General features: G+C 41.2%; 2 protein-coding genes across 5 annotated transcripts in view; one reads left to right on the forward strand and one right to left on the reverse strand.

Annotated features, from left to right (window-relative positions):
- Window positions 1-448: 448 nt before the first annotated feature.
- ZDHHC6 (zDHHC palmitoyltransferase 6) lies at window positions 449-11,298 on the reverse strand. The gene is made up of 10 exons (XM_084290152.1): window positions 10,973-11,298; window positions 9,671-9,762; window positions 7,318-7,477; window positions 6,046-6,207; window positions 5,352-5,405; window positions 3,703-3,870; window positions 3,371-3,412; window positions 2,842-2,987; window positions 2,712-2,755; window positions 449-1,009 (listed from the first exon to the last, which is right to left on the reverse strand). The coding sequence occupies exons 1-10, from the start codon at window positions 11,219-11,221 to the stop codon at window positions 906-908; spliced, it is 1,221 nt and encodes a 406-aa protein (XP_084146278.1). The 5' UTR covers window positions 11,222-11,298; the 3' UTR covers window positions 449-905.
- Window positions 11,299-12,754: 1,456 nt separating this feature from the next.
- The window catches only part of VTI1A (vesicle transport through interaction with t-SNAREs 1A), a 269,515-nt gene continuing 259,187 nt past the window's right edge, over window positions 12,755-23,082 (forward strand). For all 4 annotated transcript variants that reach the window (XM_084290595.1, XM_084290593.1, XM_084290596.1 and 1 more), the window contains exons 1-2: window positions 12,755-12,886; window positions 20,040-20,098. In XM_084290595.1, the coding sequence (XP_084146721.1) occupies window positions 12,793-12,886; window positions 20,040-20,098 (153 nt within the window). In that variant the 5' untranslated portion in view covers window positions 12,755-12,792. The remainder of the gene's footprint in view (window positions 12,887-20,039; window positions 20,099-23,082) is intronic.

Raw genomic sequence — 23,082 nt, forward strand, 5'->3', positions numbered from 1 at the left:
CTAACTGAGAGAACAAAACCAGCTACAGAACTTAGGATACACTTACAAGGTTTTCAGCTGGTACAAGTTACTCTGTTTTAAGGTCTTCTTTCTAATAAATCACATTAGATGCTAAATACGAATTGCTTTAAGTAAGATATTAATCACGTAGTAGTGACTGCACTTACAAAAGTTTTCACTCTAGAAACTAGTGCTTCTTTTCAGTCTAAGACGGATCAACAATTCTGGTCCCTTGGAGAAATGCTCATATATTAGAAGGGTAAGAGATTAACTGGCTATAATGTTTTGCCATTAGAAAGACAAAATATTTACATAGTAAGAGATGAAGTCTTTCTAACCTTGAAAAACAACAGGTGAAATCTGTACTTCCCAATCAGTTTACATTTCCGTGCCTATAAGTAAGTCCTTGTAGCTCTAAGAACAATTAAATCCACAATTGAATAAGAATGTATTATTTATTTCAGGTGGATAATTCACATCATCAAAAGTCACAGGTAACAAATCTTATCTTGAATTTGAATTAGAGGTTTATTTTTGTACTTTTCAGGGGCAGTTTCAAAGAAAGTAAAATACAAGAGATACGCATCACGCATCACAACAGATGCACTTGTGGAAAAAAACTAAAAGATGATTCCTCAGAATGCAATTCAAATGGCAAAAAGAAAAGAAACCTGACTTGGGATGAAAAGAGATGCATCTTGAAGGCAATCCACTGAATGGCTTCTTCATTTAGCATTTTAAAAGAATGCAAAACATGGCACAGGCATATCCAACGCTTTCAGCCGTGAAGAAGAGAAAATCTTGTCCTAACATATTCATTGCATAAGTAATATACAGAAAAATTCAAGTAAAGGATTGTGGTCTGAAGTAAAAATTCCATTTCTTATTAAAAAAAAATGAGAAGGCTATCTGTTTTTCTTCTCTCCATCCACTGGTTGATCCGTTTCAGAGTCATATTGGCATTTTTCCACACATTTCCTAGGGAACCAGCCTCGTTCTCTTATTCCACCTTAAGATATGAAAAGTTACATTAACTTGGAACAGAATGTGACCCACTATTTAGGAAAAACACAGGACTGGAAGAGACATCAAGAGGTTACCTAATATGTTTTCTTCTCCAAGGCATCACAACTGAGTCATTGTTAATCTATTTGCCTGGGGATGCATGGATTCTCTCCCACTGCCTAACCTGTTTTCAGAGATCTCCAATATTTCCCAGTGCTCAACTTTCCTTACTATTAGAAAGTTTTTCCTAATACCTAATTTGAATCTCTCTGCAATTCATGTTCACAACTCTCTTCTAAGCACCAGGAACACAGGAGGTCACTAATGACCTTCTCTACAACAATGGCTATTTGCACATTCCTTAGCTTTTTACTATCTACTTTTCTTCTCCAGCTGAGAATTCTTTCAGCTTTTCCATTTAGGTCTATTTTCAGTACTGCGATTATTCTCATTGTGTTCCTCTCAACCCTCCACAGCTGATCTTACTCTTTCTGGAGATACAGTACACACTTTCACTTGTGTCAGTATTTCAGACAAGTCTCTGACAATATTGAGTGGGATGGAAGGATTACTTCATACATTCGTGAAGCTAGATGCTTTCTTTTTTGCAAATGTTGACTCATCGTAAGATTATGATTGCCTACTTTTTTCCCATCAGAAGAACTGCTACTTAATCTTTTTTTTTCTTTCTATCTTGTTTTAGTACAGCTAGGTATTCTCATTTATAGAATTTTGCTATGCATTCCTAACAAATTTCATCGTATTTTGGAAGTCCAGTTCTCCAAAATGTCAGTGTTAGTCCCCAGTCAGACCTCACTTTGAATGAGAAATTGAAAAAAACATGATATTCTATTTAGCACAGACATCATCTCCTAATCTTCAAAATGAACACCACAATACAAGCCATTACTGTACCCATTTCATTGACTTGTTTAGGTTTGGTGTTTGAAAACATGTCTAGCTCATTGAGGTCTCCAACTTCCCATGAAAAGCAAGGATGCTTTCAAAGTAGTCACCGTTGGCTGCCTCTCTTTTGTCAACAATAAACGTTCATGCAATGAATTCACAATTTTTTCTAAGAGACAACAAAATCCAATGCACCCTCAACAGAAAATCTGTCAGGTAATGTTTTCGCTTAGACTTCAGCAGGAGAAATGTGACAATTCAAGTGCAGGTGGCTATGATACTGTCTCTCTATAGACTACCAGGAGTTTTTAACTGTCTTTGATAACTGTGTTTGCTAGTTATGTAATACATGTTGAAGTCCCTAGAATTGATCCTAAATCTAACATCTCATTTTTAAGACAAAGAGTAAGCCTAACCTTTATACTCACATGGGGTATTGAGGTAGGTAATCTGAACGTGTTTAAGAATAACCAATACTCAAATATCTGTAGTTCTCTGAATATGAAGACATATTCCCTTTGCTACTCAACCTTCAATAAACCACTACATGAATGTTATTTAAGTCTGACAAATTCCCTTAATATTTATCATTTATCAAAACTGACAGACCTACCAAATATAAATAGTAAAACCTGGGGATGTGGTTTTAAAGAGTAGAGAAGCTAACATCAGTAAAGTAAGTCATTCTACACCTTGAGAACTGAACACATAATGACATCCACATTTCTAACAGCAGTTAGACAGCTACACAACTGATTTGCAACTTTTAAACAACAGAAGTAAAAATAACTGTTTCATACCATCAGCAGCCGAGTCAAGAATCTTCTCACCATACATCCAGTGTCTGGGGAAGAAAGTGTAACAGGTAATTAGATGCCAGAACTCATCTCAGTATTTCTTTTAACCAAACAAAGTTGTGCAGGCACTAACTTTAAGCCTCTTGTGGCTAAAATCAGATCCCCTTTACTCAGTGCAATTCTAGGTTCTTCAGTACATGGTGTCGTGAAGAATGTTTTAACACCTTTAGTCACAGGGCAGCAGACACCACTGTAGTCTTCTATTGCTCGATACCGCACCTACAAATTTGAACAAAACATGGCAATGTATTACTGCAAGGAGTTATGGCCCTGCTGACAGTCTCATACCAAAAATCAAAGCATAATGACAACTGGTTGTCAGAGAGACTCTAAATTCTAAATTAGCTGCTTAACAGTGAAGCACAGAGTCATCTTTATTATCACATTTCTTATCTGGAAACTAGGGAGCAAATGCAAAGAAAGCTAAATTCTAAATTTAATTAAGCAGAGGTTGCAGCACAGTTTATGTGGAAACACCAAGTCTTTATTTAATTGCCAGGTATAAAAATCACAAAAAGAAACAGCATCAGTAATTAGTTACATTTATTTAATATGGAAATTTCAAAGTGACATTTCAGATCACAAACATCCCAGATACTTACACTTCTTACTCGCTTGTCTGCTTTCTGTTTCAGTTGCTCTATCTATAAATTACAAATAGAAATTTAGGCAGTGTTTAGTTTAAGACAACTTGTGCATTCAACACAATAAAGTTAGGTATTGAAACCAATAAAGTAAGGGAAATATATTTAGCATTCAAAAGCACTCACAAAAGCCTAACTTCTTAGTCTATCAAAAATAGCAGAAAACTTGACAGAATTCCCATTTCTTAGTCTATTTCAGTTATTTAAAAATCTGGTATATTACTGCAGAGGAAAGCAGACAACTGGATAGTAGGGAGGATTAACTTGAGAGAACACTGAAGATCAGTTACCGTCAAACTGTACTGATGACAGCCGTCTCTTACAGGCCAGTCCAGGCCATCTCCCTCAGGAATCCCAGACCATGTAAACACTTGCTTGAAGTTCTTCCATTTACTTCCCGTGTCATAAGGAAAAATAAAGGTCTCACCCGTTTGGTAGTACTGGATTCTGTCTTTGGCCTGGAAATAATAAAGAAATACAGTACATAAAAAATATCCTACAAACTACAGCTGAGCAACAAATATTAGGAAGGACAGGCCATATGCATTGTATGGGTCCATGAACCCTACAGGTTGAGGGAAAGAGCAATAAACTCCTGACATACTAACCTAGGCTTTTTAAACTACATGTCATTAAATGCAACTATCATGGCATTTAGAAGTGTATCTGATTTTGTTCATTTTCCCGATTTACTCTTCAAAAACAAAGTCAGTTGGCTATACCACTGATTAATTCACTCCATGCCTTAATTTTACTTTATGCCTTTTTTTAAAAAAAGATTCATTCTTCACTATTTTTCTTTTTTTTTTTTTTCTTTTTTTTTTTAACAAAGACTTCCACAACTCAGGATTCTTTGTTTAACGATCACAAACGTAATTCAATACTGTTAGTGTTTATTCCACCTGAAAGAAACGCATATACAGACATGCTTTAAGCATCCCACTTCCTGCCTTTGTGACCGTTTCATTCTTTCAGTAACACTGACATCTAGTGGAACAGTCAAAGAATTCTTTCTCTGTTGCAGCAATGTTTATTAAATACATACTACAGTCTGTGTTCAGTCTTCAAAGGGACGTATTAGTAGTCTACATTTGACAACAAAAATTACAATAGATTATTCTGCATTTAATTAGGTAGTTGTAATAGTTGTGCTAATACTCAAAGGTCTAACAGGACTATGATCCAGTTAAGCTAGATTCAGTGCAAAGAGAAGGCATTACCGTATCTAGGTACTTATACAGGCCCAAGATCTTCCTGCTAGATTTGATGCCGAACAAGACAAAAAGATAATAATGAAATGTTTATGACGTTATATAAAATATCCTGGTGGCACTGAACTATTTTCTAAACATTAAGTCAGCTTTTGCTTCCACTAAACTTAGCTTCTGTTACTTTTGAAAAGCCTTTGGAAAACCTCTGAAGATACAGAAATTGACAAGAAATTTAAAGAGATGGGAGTAGGTATCTTGATGTTTTGTAGGACTTTTTCAAAATGAAGGAAAATACTCCCAAGATTAATTGGAGAAGTAGTAAGTGAGGAACATCCCAAGGGAAAACAGACTATCTAGAATAGGTAAGGAAATTGGACAGTTAAAGACAGACAGGCATAACTAGAAGCAAAGACAACTTAAGTTTCAGATGAAGTGTGCTTATATTCCGAATAGATATGCAAAGACTCCTGCAAGTAGTTTTTAGGGCCACTCTGGATTTCTCATGAAAAACAAAACAAAACAAAAAAAACTATGCAGTTAAAGGATTTCTCCTTTACTTCAGTGAATTTCAGAGACAACAAGGGAAAAGCTGATTGTAGGTGTTAACTGAGTGCTGAATTGAAATGACACCATTCGTTTAAATCCAGACAGGTGAAACAATAAATTAGTAGATACAGAGAGTAAATTTTGTAGCAATACAGAACGAGAATACTGTAATAAAAGCTTACCTTTTCTTCAATCCAGGACTCGATTGAAGTTTTATTTGTCAGAATGACTTTCATCTAAAATAGATAAAAGCATTAGATGAAAATAGCACTGATTTCTGCAGAGATACCTCAGCTAGGCAAAGAAAACTTCATTTAACTAATTAAATTTACTTGAAACAAAACAACTCTTATATGCTCAACTGAAACATGTAAAATATTCAAATGTAAGAGTCAGCATAGATGCACGTTAGTGCTATCCTCTAGAATTATACACTTGGAAGGATACCATATTTCCATTTATGCATATTTTTCTTCCCTTCCAAAAATCCGAAACATTTGTAATAATGTATCAGGTGTGGCTATTTCATGGATAGGGACATAACTGGTATCTAGAGATACCAGTATTTTGCCTTTTCTAGAACGGAATTTAAAGCACTTTTTTTTTTTCCCCCATTAAGTTTTCACCTTTAAGTTCTCCCATGCAGTGGATAAGAGAAAAGAAAGAAAAAAAGAAAATTAAAAAATTGTGGTAACAACAGAGGAGGTGGGAGGAGAAAGCAACCTAAAAACCTTGAGAAGTTATGCAGCTGCATTAGCTCTAAACAAGTGCTCCTATCTCAAGTCAATTCTGTTTCTGCCCTGCAACTGACATCAGCAACAAGCCAGGAAAAACTCACAGCATTTAACTTCCATGTAACAGACCCCATAAGCTTACCTGGATAATAAACAGCATACCAACGGCAATAGTTGTTCCTAATGCCAGTCCTAAGGCAAATAAAGATGCAGCAAATGCAGACAGTCCAAAGGGAATAATGGTTCGAGGATCTCTTTTGGCTGCACTCATGTCAATCTTTACAGAACTCCACCCAAAAGATATCTGCGAAAGGAAAACAGCATCGTTCAGTTCTAGAACATACCGACTGCTGAAACAAAACTGGTTACCTGTAAGAAACACACCCAACTTCTGACAGGTTTATAATGCAAGCAGAGTAGTTACAAAATAAAAACTATCCATATATAATTATATGTATATATATATATATATTACATATTTTATTTTATATTACACATTCAAAGTATTTTTCCTGTTCCAATTTTTCCTCATCAAATATATATATTCTTTGCTATGTGTAGGCCTTTGCTAAATAGAAAGCGAAATCAAAATCACTGTCTGTCAAGCTTCAGAAGCACAGCCTAAAATGTGCAGCAAAATCTAGATTCTGAACAGTTTTGGACAGAAAACGTGTACATAGCACAGTACCCATTTTGAATGGAAATGCTACAGGTTTCCTCTGAAAGCTTTTGCAAACACTAGTTCTCAACGTCACTGTCCTGCAACCACAGCATACAGCCTTCACCTGTTACACTCCACTGATGCTTTTGAGCTTTTCATTGCAATTGCAAAAGCTGAAATCAAAGCTCAGAATCTTAACCATGGATCTGGAATGAGGAATGTATTCCAGAACAAGCTTTGTTCATTGTGGCTTTGCTTTTCTCATTTTAGATTAAATTCAGCATAATTTGCTTGCAGTTCCAAAAACAAAGTAGGTTAGTTTTTCCTTGAAGAAAGTGATACAGTTCTAAAAAAAAAGCAGCAGGCAACAAGAAATAGCATCTAACTTGTGTATTGGAAATGAACAGCAGATACTTTCTGTGCCAGCCAAAACACATCTTGTATGTATATAAAGAGTGCTACTCAGTATCAGTTTCCAGTGAATGCAAAGCTCTAGGAAACTCCCTCCGATTATGACAAACAACTGAGAAAAAAAAAAAAAAAAACAAAAAAAAAACAAGTATTTTTCTGATTCCTTCACCAACTAATGAACATTGTGGTGCTCTCTGCAGTTTGAGAAGTAAGAACATGATGAATCAACAGCAAGGAACTCCACATACATCTTTTCAGGAAACCAAACTGTCCCATACTCCCAGGAACAAATTATCCATCCAGCTTAAATAACATTTTCAGCACTTAACTATATTTTCTTACTCTGTTGTAAAGCTGAGTGTACATAGTCATTATGAATATGAAAGAAGCGTGAATGCATCCCAACGGTGCTAAGAAGAGAAACAGAGTAAAAGATGCATGATTCTGGTATCCACAACAGTTGTTGATCCAAGGACAATGGTGATCCATCTTCATGACACATCTGTGAATAATAAATTCTGATTAATATAGAAGACAAATGAGTTTTGTGGGTTTTTTTTTTTTTTTTTTTTTTTAAGAAAGCTTAAAGAAAAGGACAGCTAGCTTTCTACAACCTTCATTCGTTAATTTAAACCCATCCATTTCTGACAGATCAACACAGCAGTGTCCTTTGTTGTTGTTATTCAAAATAATATTTCATGTTGTAGAATGAAAGAAAACAAAACAAGTACTTGCAGGTCCTACTCTTCCTGATCATCTGCCCTCCACCTTACTCAAATTTTCTAGGTGTTAATAAACACCAGAATTCAGAATCAACAGGCAAGGGAATTTTAAGAACCAATTATGAACATCATAATTAATCACTAATGTTATTGCCATTTTTTTCTAAATAAGCACACACGAAAACAAAAGAAATGTCAAATCCCATGTGTACTTCTTGCTTAAAGAAGCGGGATTTCTCATTAAACTCTCCTGGTTTTGGTAGAAGATCCTCTGAAATCTTCATTAATTGCTACATATTGACCTCAGACCCCTCTAAGTCCTTTCCTAAATCTGTTTATTAGTGTAAACACCCTAGAGACACCCTTGTATCCAATATTAAGCCAGTTATTTTGCTTCGACTTACAGGTGGAAAAAAAAAAAAAAGAAATGATAAAAGATTTGTCCACATACCAAATTGCCTAGATTTAACTGAGCAGGTGTAAAACTCACTAATTGCAATTTTAATTACAACTGCAGACCAAAGGTAAGTGATAAACAAAGGGTTGGATTGCAAAAATATCCAGTTCCTCTGAAATCAAAAGTTAATTGTTTTGGAACTACCAGTGTCGTTTATCTGTTAAGACAGTTCACTCCCAACAGGGAGTTCAGTCTCTCCCTTTGAAAAAAAATTAACACTTTGTTAGCGTATGCTCAGCTCTTGCTGTACAAGTTTTTGAATATGTAGTCACAATTAGCAGCACAAGTATTTCTGAAGAAGTTCCTGGGTCTTGGCTAGAAATCTCACTCCATTCATGAGGGCCACAGGAATTGAATCCATTCAAACTTGACAGCGCATAAAAGACTTTGTGGTGATTTAAGTTAAATACCTCATTGCACTGCGACAGTCTAGAAATACACACAGAGTGAGTTATTTTGGCCAGAGCTGAGGGGGCAGGAACTTCTTGAAATAGTCTCAGATTATTTTGCTAATACGTGCTTCAGTTTCTTCTGGTTTATTTCACTAACAATAAATTATTAAAATAACTTGCTTTTGCAGAGACAATCATCAGAATCTGCTGCCATTTCTAAATAACTCCTCAGCATACGGACTGTCACTCAGAGAAAAACTAATTTTAAAACTTGGGATGATGCAGCTAAATGACAGCCCTGGTCTGTGGTTTCAGGCTCTGCTTCCTGAAAGCACAGTGATTGGGTAACTTGTATTTATAGAAATAACAAATGAATGTGCATGTTACAATACCCTTTTACCATGATCTCTAGTTAGTCCTTCAGAGGAGGACCTGCACAGTAAACAGTTAAAGGCATCTACAGTGTGGACTGCAAACAGTGCAAATGTCTTGCTTTTTTTTTTTTCAAGCTGCACTAAATTTCAGTGCAGCTATTTATAATAAAAACATATAAACATTAGCTCTAAACAGACCTGTTGGAAGATTAACACATAAAAAAGGCACAAATATTTTAAGTTAACCACAAAGGCTTATGACTTGACTTAACAAGGAAACTCCCTCTGAAAAAAAAAAAAACCTTCAGCAAATGGTAAAGAGCAGTCCAAAATTTCCACTCAAATCAACATTTTAACTGGTAAGATAACAGAGCAGGCTTTTGTACTGCCTGAACAGGGCAACGCTTGGGCTCAGATCTTAGAAAGGACTGCAAGATTTTTAGGTATTTAGGCTCACCTCCCTGAAACAGTACTGAAATATTCTGTTAATACTGTCAAGTTCTTAAGAGAAACTGATTTTCAACTAAGAAGAAAATGTTAAAGGCAGATAAACTTATTTATCTTTCTTCACTATAATGCTGTAAGAACAGACAGAAGTCATACAACTGGAAATATCTGAAACAGGTACAGTGTCCATTGGGAAACCTTTTAAAAATATACAAGACTTTAAAGAATGAATAATATTAAGAGTTCATCACTAGCACAGTAGTTGCTTTCAGTACAAACAAAGCAATTTTAAAGAGACAATACCTGTTACATTTTCGACAGTGGTGTGAACGTGGTGCCTTGTAAGACTGACATACTTTACAGTATTGGAGATACATGCAATCCTGAGAATTTTCCTTTAAACAGAAGAATGGGCATATTAGATAGAATACATAATTCGACTGGCAACACACATCTTGGCACTTGCACAGCCTAATGCATCCTTGCTTTCTTCTGACAGGGTGTGTTCCATAACCCAACCCTATTTAATGGTAGGTGGTGGGAGGGAGAAAAAAAGAAGAAAAAAAAATCTCTCTGCTATCGACACAGCCATCTCTCACTGTTGAGAGTGCTCCTAGCTAAAATAAACAAACAATTCTTCAATCAGGATTAGGAATTGTGCAAACGGGGTTTGATAGCGAACTGAGAGTCTAAAAGAGCATGGGGCCTGTATCATTAAAAAAAAAATAACTGTATGCCTTGTCTTTTGTTTTAACCTATGAGCCAGTCTAGGCAAGCTACTAGAAATGGTACTACTGAGCGTTAATGTTGAGCTGGCTCTCATCATGCTCTTGTCTCCTTGTCTTACAGAAACACTTCTGTATGATAGCTACAGAGACAGAGAAACTTGTAGAGAGCATGTACTTATGCTGCACAAAGTGGAGTAGACAGTAATCCTGTTGGGACTACCTTTGGATATTCTTCTCCCTACACTTGGTCTTAAGAACTAGTTCATGAATAGAAGTGCGATTATTCCTAGTGTTGGTGTTCCTGAAACACAAGCTTTGGCCAGCTGTCTTGAGATACCAAGCCTCCATCACACTGGTCCTTGACTGCTGCTATTCTGAGAGGTTACTGAAGCGAAGGAAGTGAGGATTTCTACCTTGACTTACAAATAGGGTGGTACAGCACTGGCACGGGCTGCCCGGAGAAGCTGTGACTGCCCCATCCCTGGAGGTGCTCAAGGCCAGGCTGGATGGGGCTCTGGGCAACCTGCTGTGGTGGGGCTGGCACCGGGTGCCCTGTGCGCTCCCTTCCAACCCAGGCCACTCCGTGCCCACAGCGCCGTGCTGAACCCTAGCCTAGCACGTAATTTGCTGCCTCACGTTCAATTTACTGAATGAAGCCCGTACCACTGGCGGCGAAGCCTGCACCACCCCAGCACCTGCATGAGCGTGCAGGGAACCCCGAAGCTCCAGTTCCTGCGACAGGGCGCGACAAAGCCGCGACAAAGGCGCGACATGGGGCTTCCCCAGCCCTCCCCCCCCCTTCCCATTTTCCCCTTCCCCTCCCTGCCCTTCCCCATCCCCATCCCCATCCCCATCCCCGCAGCGAGGCAGCTCTTACCGGCGTCCACCCCAGCGGGACGTACCCGGGGCCGACGAACATGGCGCTGAAGTAGTTGTAGAGGATCATGACGGTCCAGTTGAGGAGCACCACGAAGTTGACGCTTCCCCCGGCGGTGTCCAGGGGCCAGTACCACAGCGCGGCGTCCGCCATGGCGGTGGCGGAGCAGACGGCCACCACGGCCAGGGCCACCAGCGGCCCCCAGTGGCACAGCCGCCGCGCCTGGCGCAGCCCCCCCGGGCCGCCCATGGCCGCTACCGCCGCCCGCCCGCTGCCGCCGCCGCCGCCGCCTCCACCCCGCCGCCCATGGCCCCGGCGGCCGCTGAGGGAGATGGAGGGGAGGGAAGGGAAAGGGAAGCGCCGGGCTTCAGCCCCGCCCCGCACGGCCTCAGGAGCCTGGCAGTCCGCGGCGATCGGGGACCTCTGGGAAACGGAGTCCCGGCCCGTGTGGAGGGGGGGGTTGGGGTCAGTCATGGAAGCGTTAGGGTTGGAAGAGAGCTTCGAGACCTTCGTCTGGTCCAGCCCTCGCTACACCACCACTGTCACACACTAAACCCTGTCTCTAAGCACTACATCCAACCTCTCCTTGAACACCACCAGGGATGGTGACGCCACCACCTTCCTGAGCAATCCATCCCCGTACCTGACCGCTCTATCTGAGCAGAAATGTCTCCTCGTTCCCAACCTGAACCTCTGCTGGCACAACTTGAGGCCATTCCCTCTGGTCCTATCACCAGTTATGCATGAGAAGAGGCTGACCCCAGCTCCCCACACCTTTCAGACAGTTTTAGAGAGCAACGAGCTCTGCCCTGAGCCTCCTCTGCCCCACACCAAACACCCCCAGTGCCCTCATCCACTCCTCACAAGACTTATGTTCCAGACCCCTCACCAGCTTTGTAGCCCTTCTCTGGACACGCTCCAGGGCCTCGATGTCCTTCTTGTACCGAGTGGCCCAAAACTGAACACAGTACTCAAATACAGGGGGACAATCACCTCCCTGGTGCTGCTGGCCGCATTACTCCTGATACAAGCCTGGGTGCCGTTGGCCTTCTTGGCCACCATGGGCACACTGATGGCTCATGTTCAGGCGAACATCAACCAACACCCCCAGGTCTTTCTCTGCGCAGCTTTCCAGCCACTCAGCTTTTTCAGCCTGGAGAAGAGGAGGCTCAGGGGCGACCTTATCGCTCTTTATAGGTACCTCAAGGGAGGCTGTAGCGAGGTGGGGGTTGGTCTGTTCTCCCACGTGCCTGGTGACAGGACGAGGGGGAATGGGCTAAAGTTGCGCCAGGGGTGTTTTAGGTTGGATATTAGGAAGAACTTCTTTACTGAGAGGGTTGTGAGGCATTGGAACGGGCTGCCCAGGGAAGTGGTGGAGTCACTATCCCTGGAGGTCTTTAAAAGACGTTTAGATGTTGAACTTAGCAATATGGTTTAGTGAAGGACTTGTTAGTGTTAGGTCAGAGGTTGGACTCTTTGATCTTGAGGTCTCTTCCAACCGAGACAATCCTGTGATTCTGCCCCAAGGCTGTAGTGCTCCATGGGGTTGTTTTCAACAAGCGGGGTTGCAGCGGACGGGCCGACCACCACCTCCTGAGCGTCAGGGCTGCAGTTTAAGCCTTAATGGCTCACTGCGAGGGGCTGGCTGGGTGACACCGCAGCCATCCCCCAGAAGAGGAGGAGAAGAGGAGGAGAACTGCGGCGGAACCCTGTGCCAAGCGCCGTGCGGGCGGCGGGGAGGCGTTTTTGCAGCGAGCAGAACGCGGAAGCGGCTCTGCGAGGAGCGGCGCCCCCCCCCTGCCGCCGCCGTCGCCATCGCCATGTCCTCCGACTTCGAGAGCTACGAGCAGGACTTCGCCGTGCTGACGGCCGACATCACGGGCCGCATCGGCAAGGTGCCCAAGCTGCTCGGAGGTGAGCCCGGCGGGGAGAGGGGGCTCGGCAAGGAGCCCGGCTGGCGGGGCAGGGCAGGGGCAGCCTCCCGAAGCTGGCTGCGGGTCCCTGTGCTTCTGGCTGGGGGTGGAGGAGGAGGGCTGGGGCTGGGGGGGTGCTGCTGCTGCTGCACCTGCCTGGTGCTGAAGGCTCGCTGTTGGGATCCTGCCACACGGTGAATAACGAAAATCGAGCTTTTTTTTCGTGTGGTGTAGGCGATGCCGGAGCTGGGTAATTGGCTGTGGTGACTCACGTGGAGCAGGAGATTGAAGTAAATCAGTGTTCGTGTATTTAACGTGTTGGTCACCAGCCTGCAGCGTTCACGGGCTGGTGCGTTACGTATCCCCGTGGTACAGACAGTAAAGTCCACGAGTGTCAGGGCAGAAGGCTGAAAATGATAATCTCTGGAACCAGGCAGCTGAATCTTCTAACAGACGCAATCAGTGCCCTGATGGGGTGCTCCCAGAACGAGGCAGAGGAAAGCTGAAATTGGGTGTCTCGTGCAACTCACCTTATTCTTCTGTGACCAGGCTGCTAAGGACTTCTGCCTCCTTTTCCCACGCACGTTTTGCAAAGCTTTGCGATGCTTAAGCAGTGGAAGTGGTTATCTTAAAAACAGGCAATCAAAAGGCACGCACTGATGTTACATCTGTATGATTAAAGGGGAAAAAAATCATATATCCAGGACCAAAGAATAACTTCTTACTTTTAGGGTGAGAAGTGCATCATGAAGTGATGAAGTAGTGACTAAAGAGGACTTGAGGTAGGTGGTTAACTAAAACATATAATCCCAGTGCATTGTTAAGTCAGAGGTCCAAAGTACACCTGAAATGAATCAATGGGGATTTTCAGTAAAAGTCTGATTTTGAGAGGTTATGTCTAATTCTAATGTTAGGAAGTTAGAAAGTCTTCTAATAAATTGAGGATCAGAGACCAACCGCAGGAATAACTGAAAGACAGGAATCTGTCTTCTCATTGGCTTAACAAAGCTGTTTTGCTGTTGGGCTTAATAATAAAAGGCATTTGGCGTTAATTCAAACACAGTCTGCAGGTACTTATGAGGTAGCGTTCTTGTGTTTGAGATTTAGAACGGGTATAATTTAGATTGCCCAGAAACAATATTTAACCTGTAAATAGCCACTGAAACCATTTACAGAAGAGTGACAGTAAATTCTTCACTATTGTGAAGTTCCTAATCGAGGCAGTATTTCTTTTTCCACTGCATCAGAAAGAGTTGTTGACTTTTATAGCAGTAAATACAAGGAGTTCTTTCAAGTAAAGGAAGACATTATAAATACACAGCTGTCTCCTATTCTGAAATTTGGTAGTGCTACAAAGTGAGCATGCTTATTGAAAAGGAGCAGAGACTTCATTTCTTAATTGCGTGGATTATGGAAGTCATTGGAGTCTGTTTAGCTGCTGAAGAATATTCTGCTTCGCAGTAGTGGATTTCCATAATCCTCTCCTTAAAGTCAGCCCCCCTTATTCACTCTAGGGAGACTTTGGAGCTTAAACATGAAATGAATGAAGAGCATTGTCTTTAACAGTGACATAGCTTGAGAGCAACAGGCTTTGAAATCATAATTCTTTTTAAGTAGCCATTAAAAGGGTGGTTTTTGTTAGTGATTTTTTTTTTTATTTTTTTTAATTTTATTTTTTTTTAGAACTTACTGTCCTCTCAGAGGAGAAAGAATGCATGTTCCCTGTGGGATTGATAGTGTGGTATTGGGCTAAATGGCCTCAAGATAATACAACAACTAATTTATTTTTCCTAGAAGTGGCTTTTCCATGTTAGGATTTGAGGCTGATCTTATATGGTTTGAGCTGGCTTGCTTTATAGCTACTTTTTGCTCTGAATGGAGTGCTTCAGTTTTCAGAACTTCTCTTGTCTTTCATCAGCAAAAAGTTCACATATAACTTTATTATCTAAGATTGCAATTTGGCTTAGAGGCGCTTGTCCACCTGGGGAAACAAAAAAAAGAAAACAACTCTGACTATGCTGAACACTTTAAACAGAATATTTTAAATACACATTTTTCCCTTGTTTCTTACTAGGAATATTTGCAAGATCTTTGCTTCTTCATCACCAGAAGTTCCAGTTAGTTCTTGTGGAGATGGCTGGGAGAGCCTCAAAAAAGAGGATTATGATTCAAGGTGGGAGGGGGACGTGAGGACAGATGCACATGAGGTGGCATTTTTCAGAAGCAGTGATATGAGAGAGATTGCTGATGGCCTTCTTCCTCCACGCTGGAAGAAGCAGGATGCAAAGTGTAAGGACTTGAGCTACTTCTGCATAATACAGAGAGATCTACTGAAGTCTAGTGACTGGTTTGTTTCCTTCTGCTTCCCAAGACGGACCTGCTGTAAGCTTCATGTTCAGTTGAATTGGAGAAATGACGGTTAATTGCTTTTCTAATGTTCCTGCATTCAGAGTTTGACAGGATTTGATGCAGCCTCGTGTTCTAGGAGGAGGATGGCTCAACAAACAATCCTATTGTCACAAAGGCATAAATAGTTCAGCAAGAAATGTAACAAAGACAGTCTGATACTACAGAAACAATAAGCAGCAGGGACAATAGAACGTCTGGGAAAGAAATATCATCTCTTGAGGCAAACGTCATCTGGAGAATTAAAGAAAGTGTTCTAAATTCAGAAATGTCTTTTAAGTAGATTTTCTGTGATGGTGCTGCAGGTCTTTGGAAAACAAAGATCATTGACTGATGTGTTTTACTGATATTCCTTGGTGTTTTAGAGAAACATCTGTCTTGTTATTTGACCAAATACATATATAAATTTTAATTGCTTGATCTGAAAGAGAATGTTCTCAGTTAGTAAACTGTTATATTTAGCCTTTTCCCAGCATGGTAGCCTCTGTGTGGTGATGTTTTTTCAACTGGAGTGCTCTATTTCTTCTCATACTTGATACCTGCATCTTCTACTGGGCAATCAAAGCACTGTATTTCAGTTTCCAACAGATTTAACTAAAGAAAGTCCTACCTTTAATTTTGTTTCATACCTCTGTCATGGAGTTTACTGTCTTCATTTCAGGGCTGGCTCATTATGACATGCCTCTGGAACTCAGTTTTATAAGACAAAAAAAAAAGCATGTGGTGTTCCGTTTGTATGGCAAAGGGGTGTTAGGTGAACATGTAAAACACCTCAGCCAGTGTAGTGAAATCTACAAGTGGTCTACAAACTAAAGTTCTTTGTCACTCAGTCTCTTTCTTCCTCAGTGTGTACTAATAAAAAGAAGCAACTCCACAAGTAATGAGACTTAATAGTCTTGGTCTAGATTTTTAATATCTTCCATGGTTGTGAGCTCAAGCCAGTGCTGTGTTACCTTTCTATACTTGTAGGCAGCCATCTGCCTTTCTGTAACTGCTCAACGTTGGGGGACTAATACAAGGGCAAAAAAAGCTGAAAGAACAGAGGAAAATGGAGTAAAGTTTATTTCATTTAAGAAAGTGATAAAACCTTGTGTACAGACACAGAATTGATTTCTTTGTAGTCCTTACTCAGATTCCTTACTTTTGTTTCCAGTCTTTGCGCGTATCCATACTTTGCCAATTTGACCAGTTCAGTTATGCAAGCTAAGTGCTGCCTTTTCTTTAGGACATTTTGTCTGGCAGTGTGGAAACACAAATTGCATTCTAAATTTAGATATGTTTGAGGGAACATTGCTTTTTTTATTATTATTATAAAGGGTATTGCCTGTTCTGAATTAAGAAAAAAATAAAAAAAACACTTGCCAGTATTTTATATGATGAAAATGTACTTAAAGAAATCACTAAGTGGGCAGATTTAAAAACTAAGACGTGACTAAGTGGAGTAAAACACTATTAATATGAGAATCTTTAATTGGATCCCAACTTGTTTGTCCTGATCTACTAGATTAGTGGCAAGCTTCGCTTGCCACTCAGAGCTCATCTGCAGTCTCTGAGCAACTCATCCTGTGGATGTTGCGTCCTTCTCTCTACCGGCATTCTGACTGCGAAAGAAGTCTTTGCTTCCTTAGTTTAGGCATGGCATTAAGCCTGAAATTAAAGGGTGTGCACACCATTCCAGCAAGTGCTTTCTGATACTTTTGTAGCATTTCATTGCTTCTGTTGCTGGTACCAGCAACAGGTCTAGATGTATCCACACTCCCGCAGGCAAATGGCTCCAGACAGCACCCTGGCACCTGGATTTATTTATGTGGATCCTGCTAGAGGAAGGAGGCAAATGGAATCAAGAGGGTACTTTTAATGGTAATTGGTTAAGTTGACTTTTTCCTCACCAAAGTGCCCTTTTGGGACCCTGCCACCCCTTCTTGCTCAGGGAAGCGAGCGTATGGTACTGTGTGCCCTAGGGGATCAGCAGCTGCAAAAATTGTCTGCTTTCCTGGAAATCTATGGAGGTACTGCTCCAAAGCTGCCGTGCCAGGATATTGCTGTGTGCCTGCTCACACACTTGTGTTGAAAGGACACACTACCCTGTTATGGGTAGGCCTCCCTCCCTGCAGTTGTTTTGGTCACCAGCTGGATGGTTATGTATACATAAATGAGAGGATCTTAACATGCTGCTCTGGAGTTGGGTTAAATTTTAGTCTTAGCTAAGCTATTGAAGATCATTTGAATACCTCCTCAAATTTATACAATCAGTTGTAGCTGGACCTCCTAGTATACTGATGAGTTTTCCCTATCATGGTCTGTAGGTTAGTATCTCTGGGGGTGAGTAAGATCTTACTGGTTATCACAGGTGGTTTGTGCCTGCACTGGATGATAGTAGAGGAAGACTCAGTGTGACAAGGTCTTTAAACGCCTAGCCTGTTTCATGTAGGGAATGGGATATCTCTCAAAATCACTGTACACAACAGTTTGAGTGCAATTGCTAAACCTCAGTTCCCCAGAATAATTTTTGGCAAGTTCTCAGCAGAATAATTTACTGGCAAATGTAGCTGCTGGACAGATGAGTTCCTTGAATATCCACAGAGGAGATGTATTATGCGTTTGGAGTACTGGAAAAAGAACAGGGGATGTTACAGATCTGGAGTTCAAGGTCTGGTCAACATTGTTGTAGGTTCCTTGCAACATTCATGTACCAGCAAAGAAAAACATGGTCATTGTCCAAGTAGCAGGGAGAATCAGAAACTTAGTGCTGGAATTGCACCAATAGCAGTTGAGTTGGGACAGGCATTTGTATTTTTGCTTGACAGAAATCATCTGGATGAACAATGTAAATGACTGCATTGGGCTTCATTGGGTTCAGCAATAGGGTGGGTAACTGAGTATTCAGTGCAGTGCAAGGTAGCTGTTGTAATCGGAAATATACCCAGATTTGAACAGCATGAAATATCTTCAAAAACTAAACAACAACAAAACTTTATCCCTAGATTTCAGGTTATTTATTTTAATGTGTATTAAATTTGTAATACAGTAAAACTCAGGGAAATGTTGACATTGCTGTAGTCCATTTATTTTCTGCTGCTATATTTTTAATCTTATTTCAGCTTCAATAAAACAATATTGTATATTTTATCTCTCATGTTGTTTTTCCTTTGGTCCATTGTCATCTTGCTTCCAAGTGGAGGGAGGAGCACAGGTGTTTTGGGATGCTGGGTAGGGGAACTGAAATGAAGAAGGGGCAGATTCTCTTGGGGTGGGGGAAGAGGGTAAGTTATGTTCAGAAGATAAATCACTAACCACGACATTTTCTGGCTTGGGTGCTATCATGAGAACATGGTGGGAAATTCCAGAAAGCCATTGTTAGCATACATCTGCTATAGTAACATCAATCAGACACTGCAGTGCAAGTTCAAGATTTACAAGAAAGGCTTTTTCCATGGCTTCAGCTTTGTAAAGAGGATTGCTTTATGAAATCCTGGGCCTCTTTCAAGCGTAAGAAGAGCAGGTCTACTTGTGAGGGATTTAAAGGTGAGCTGTAACTTTTTATTTGTGAGAGGATTCATCTGCTTCTTTCTCACTTGCATCACTGACAGAGTTCCCATTACTCTGCATCAGTGTTTGACAATATTTTGTTCAAGACATGCTGTTCTTACTGCTGCCACCCAGAGACACCTTGATTTGCTTGTATAGGATGTGATGGAGTCCAAACTGATTCTCTTAGCTCCTCGTGAGCCTCATTGGCACAGGACCACTTGCTTATGCAGTCCAATCTCAGAATTAGTCTTTACTGACTCTCCAGTTGGCTGTAATACTTTCTTCAGAAGTTGGGCTTCTGCAAGAGTAGCTTTGCCTTAGTTTTACCGCAGATAATAGTCTCATTTGGGGATTGAAGCTGAGTTGCCCACTTAGTTCACAATACTTTAACAGCTTCTTAGGTGATAACTCAGGCCATATGCTTTGTTCTTGAGAATCTGCCATGTGCAGGATAATATATCTTCAGAAGACATATTTTCTAATTCTTATCTATTTGCAAAATCTCTGCATTATATTCAAGGCAGAAAGATGATCCTGAACCTGATCGTCCCTGCAGGCAGAGCTCCAATGTATGTAACTGAGGAAGGGCTGATCATGATCATGTCCCTCAATGAGCAAAATGTATATTATGTAAATGGGAGAAGTAGAGAAGATTGTAGAGACTAGTTCTGGTGAAGTTGAAGATAGATGCACAGGCCCATGCAAATGTAATGCAGGACACTAACACCAACAGGAGGTCTCAGCTGAAACTCAACCTGCTTATACTGGGGGTGCTTCACCAAAATCTCTAGCAATTTAGTCCTTGCAGGAGTCATTCTGTTGTTTTTAAGGAAGGTTGGTTCAAGGGCACATTTTGCTTTATGTGGCAGGACTTCTAGTTTTGGTTTCTATCTTGGCATCCACTGCTCCTTGCCTGCAGCACTGGGGAGCAGTGGCTGGTGATACTGTAGTGTGTGCACTTTATCTACTTCATCAGGCAAAACACCAGCACAGATGATGCTATTAGTTTCAAGCAAACATTGGTATAAAAAGTGGCATCTTCAGAGTTTTATTGTTAAATTTGTCAAAGCAATGGGGTGGATTTACAGTCAGGAGGATGGAAGATGTGGCCATGCAAGGGGCACAAGGCAGTAGAAATGGCAGCATTACAGCCTACAGTAGTTAAGCATTCATGGCAAGATCACAATTATATTGGTATCTTCACCATTCTTTTTCAGATGAGAAGAAGCAGATGGTTGCAAATGTTGAGAAACAGCTTGAAGAAGCAAGGGAACTGGTACGTTGTGACTTTTCATAGCCTAACCACAAATTGCTGGAGAAAATAATGGTATTATTAGAGGCTTAACATGTGACGCTTAACATGTGATGTCCTAGAAGTATTTAATATATTAGAATATTACATAGTATTTTTGAAATAGTTAATATATGAGAATATGAAATACCCAAGAGAAGTGTATCAGACATTTTAATCTTGTGTTAAGTGATTTAAGGTTTATATTACTACTGCAAGCTATTACAGGTTGCTACAGGCTTTGATTTATGGGTTAGGTTTTTTACTTTAAGAATTGAATTAAATATTTGTACACTTGGAATATTTTTTTCTTCTAGGATCCATTCATCTACTTGATTTAATCTGTCTGGTTGTCTTGTAGGGTAATAGGTCTTGTTTTCTCTTTCGGCAAGTGAAGGAAAAAATATTTATCTGTCTGAGGTCAAGGAGGTAATAGCAGTGTGAGTTCTTCATCTGGGAAGACTATATATGTTAACTGAGCATTAGTTAGTGGTCCGCACTAACAGAAGAAAGCAATACAGATAAAGCATCTATGACTTTTTCTATTTTTGTTTCCAGCAACCTGTCATGTACTCCATCTGGAAGGAGTATAAAAATAAAGCTTTGTAGATGTGGACTAACTGAGCAAAGGTGTAGGTGACAATTGAGATTGACTTTTTTCCACGTAGCCAATAGATCTTACCCTGAAGCAGCTTTTGTTTATTGCTTTCAAATGAGTTTGGTCTATCTAGTGTCAGAAATGTAATCTGATTCCTGGGGTAGGGAAATTAAATTAGTTCTGCTAGACTAAAAGCTGTTCAAATTGAGCAACTCAAATCAATGATTTGTTTATTAACCAAATGGTAATATTGAAACTCACTTTTTTAAGATTGTGGCATAGAAAGAAAAAGGGTGGCTGTGTGTTTGTTGACATACCTTGTGCTTTTAGTCTAAGGATTGAATTAGTCTTGTAGGCAGAGCATCTTGCAGTACAGGGAAATTGCAGCCTGGGTGTTCTGCTGAAAAATCATTCAAATTTGGTTCTCTATTCAAAGTAAGATTGGAAGGAGCAGAAATTGAGTTAATGGTTCATTGCTTTTCTTCTTATGTCAGAAAAGAGATCATCTGAATTTGTATTTATTGTGAGAGTAAAAATTGAATTCTTGTAGCTGCATTTTCATCCTAATGACGATCTTGATTTCATGTACTGACTTCTTTCACGCTTTTGTTTTAGATCTTGTTGCTAATGCTGCTAGACAGGTGCTTAATTCAATTACTGGCTTTAAGCAATTACCTTACATGTTTGTGATTAATGTCAAGGCTTGGGTTTTAAAATCAATTTGAACAAACCTGCTAATAACAGAACTGATTAAAAAGATCCCCTTTCAAACTAAAGGCTACAATAGAAAACCAAAATAGACCTAATTCCTTGCCACTGATAGTTTTTGTACATCGGTTTGCTTCTTTGTCTTGTCTGATAAAAGATTTGTTTAGCAGAATTTATTTCCTAATTGGTTAGAAAATAACTCTCACGTGTTATGAATATCATTGTAGAGACATTTAATTTACATTGACTAATCACTGATTGTTTCAAAACACTGTCTGCTTTGTTTGGGTAAAGTCACTGGTGTAACTGACTTGAGCTATATGCAGAACTGACACCAAGACTTTACAGACTCCCAGGCTGCCTTTTAAAACTGTAGCTGCTGAGTAAGAGATTTCTGGAGAGAAATTGTGTCATTCTTACATCCCATGCAGAGTGTGATAGAGTCATAGAATGTCTCTTCCAACTCAGGTTATTTTATAATTCTGTGATCCTGAGTTGGAAGGGGCCCATGAGGATCACCAAGTCCAACTTATGGCTCCACACAGGACCACCCAAAAATCAGACCCTACGTCTGAGAGCATTGTCCAGACACTTCTTGACTTCCGTCAGTCTCATTGCTGTGCCCACTGCCCTGGAGAGCCTGTCCCAGTGCCCGACCACCCTCTGGGTGCAGAACCTTTCCCTAACCCCCAGCCTGACCCTCTGTAGTGGGTTTACGTGGCAAGGTTTTGGTAGCAGGGAGCCATAGGGGTGGTTTCTGTGAGAAAGATCTAGAAGCTGCCCCATGTTTGGGAAGGGCCCCATTGTTTTCCAGATCCGAGCCAATAAGCGATGTTGTTTTTCGCCTCTGTGAGAGCATATTTAAGACAGGGAAAAAACGCTGCGCCACACAGCAGCCGGGAGAGTGAGAGGAGTGAGGAACAGCCTTGCGCCAAGGTCAGTGTAGAAGGAGGGGGAGAGGTGCTCCAGGCGCCGGAGCAGAAGTCCCCTGTGGCCTGTGGTGAGGACCATGGTGAAGCAGGATGTCCCCCTGCAGCCCATGGAGTACCACGGTGGAGCAGGGTTCCATGCTGCAGCCCGTGGAGGAGACCACGGTGGAGCAGGTGGCCCTGCACCGACGGAGGCTGCCGCCTGTGGAAGACCCCTGCCGGAGCAGATTCCGGGCCGGACCTGTAGCCCGTGGAGAGGAGCCCACGCAGGAGCAGGTGACCCGGCAGGAGCTGCTGCCCGTAGGGGAGCCAGGTTGGAGCAGTTTTCTCCTGAGGGATGGACCCCGTGGTACGGACCCATATCTGGAGCAGTTCTGGAAGAGCTGCTGCCTGTGGGAAGCCCACGCCGGATCAGTTCATCAGGGACTGCATCCCGTGGGTGGGACCCCACAGCACAGGGGACGAGAGTGACCGAGAAGGAGCGGCAGAGAAGAAGTGCTGTAGACTGACCATAACCCCCATTCCCCGTTCCCCTGCGCCGCTCGGGGGGAGGAGGTGGAAGAGGGTGGATGGGGGGGGAAGGTGCTTTTGGTTTTTTTTTCCTTGTTTTCTCACTTCTCTCGCTTGTTAGTTGTAGGCAATAAATCTTACTATCTCCTTATGCCGAGTCTGTTTTGCCCGTTACAATAATTATTGCGTGATTTTCTCGTCCTTGTCTCAATCCTTGAGCCCTT

Source organism: Netta rufina (genome assembly GCF_964035555.1).
Source record: "Netta rufina genome assembly, chromosome: 7".
Taxonomy (NCBI): domain Eukaryota; kingdom Metazoa; phylum Chordata; class Aves; order Anseriformes; family Anatidae; genus Netta; species Netta rufina.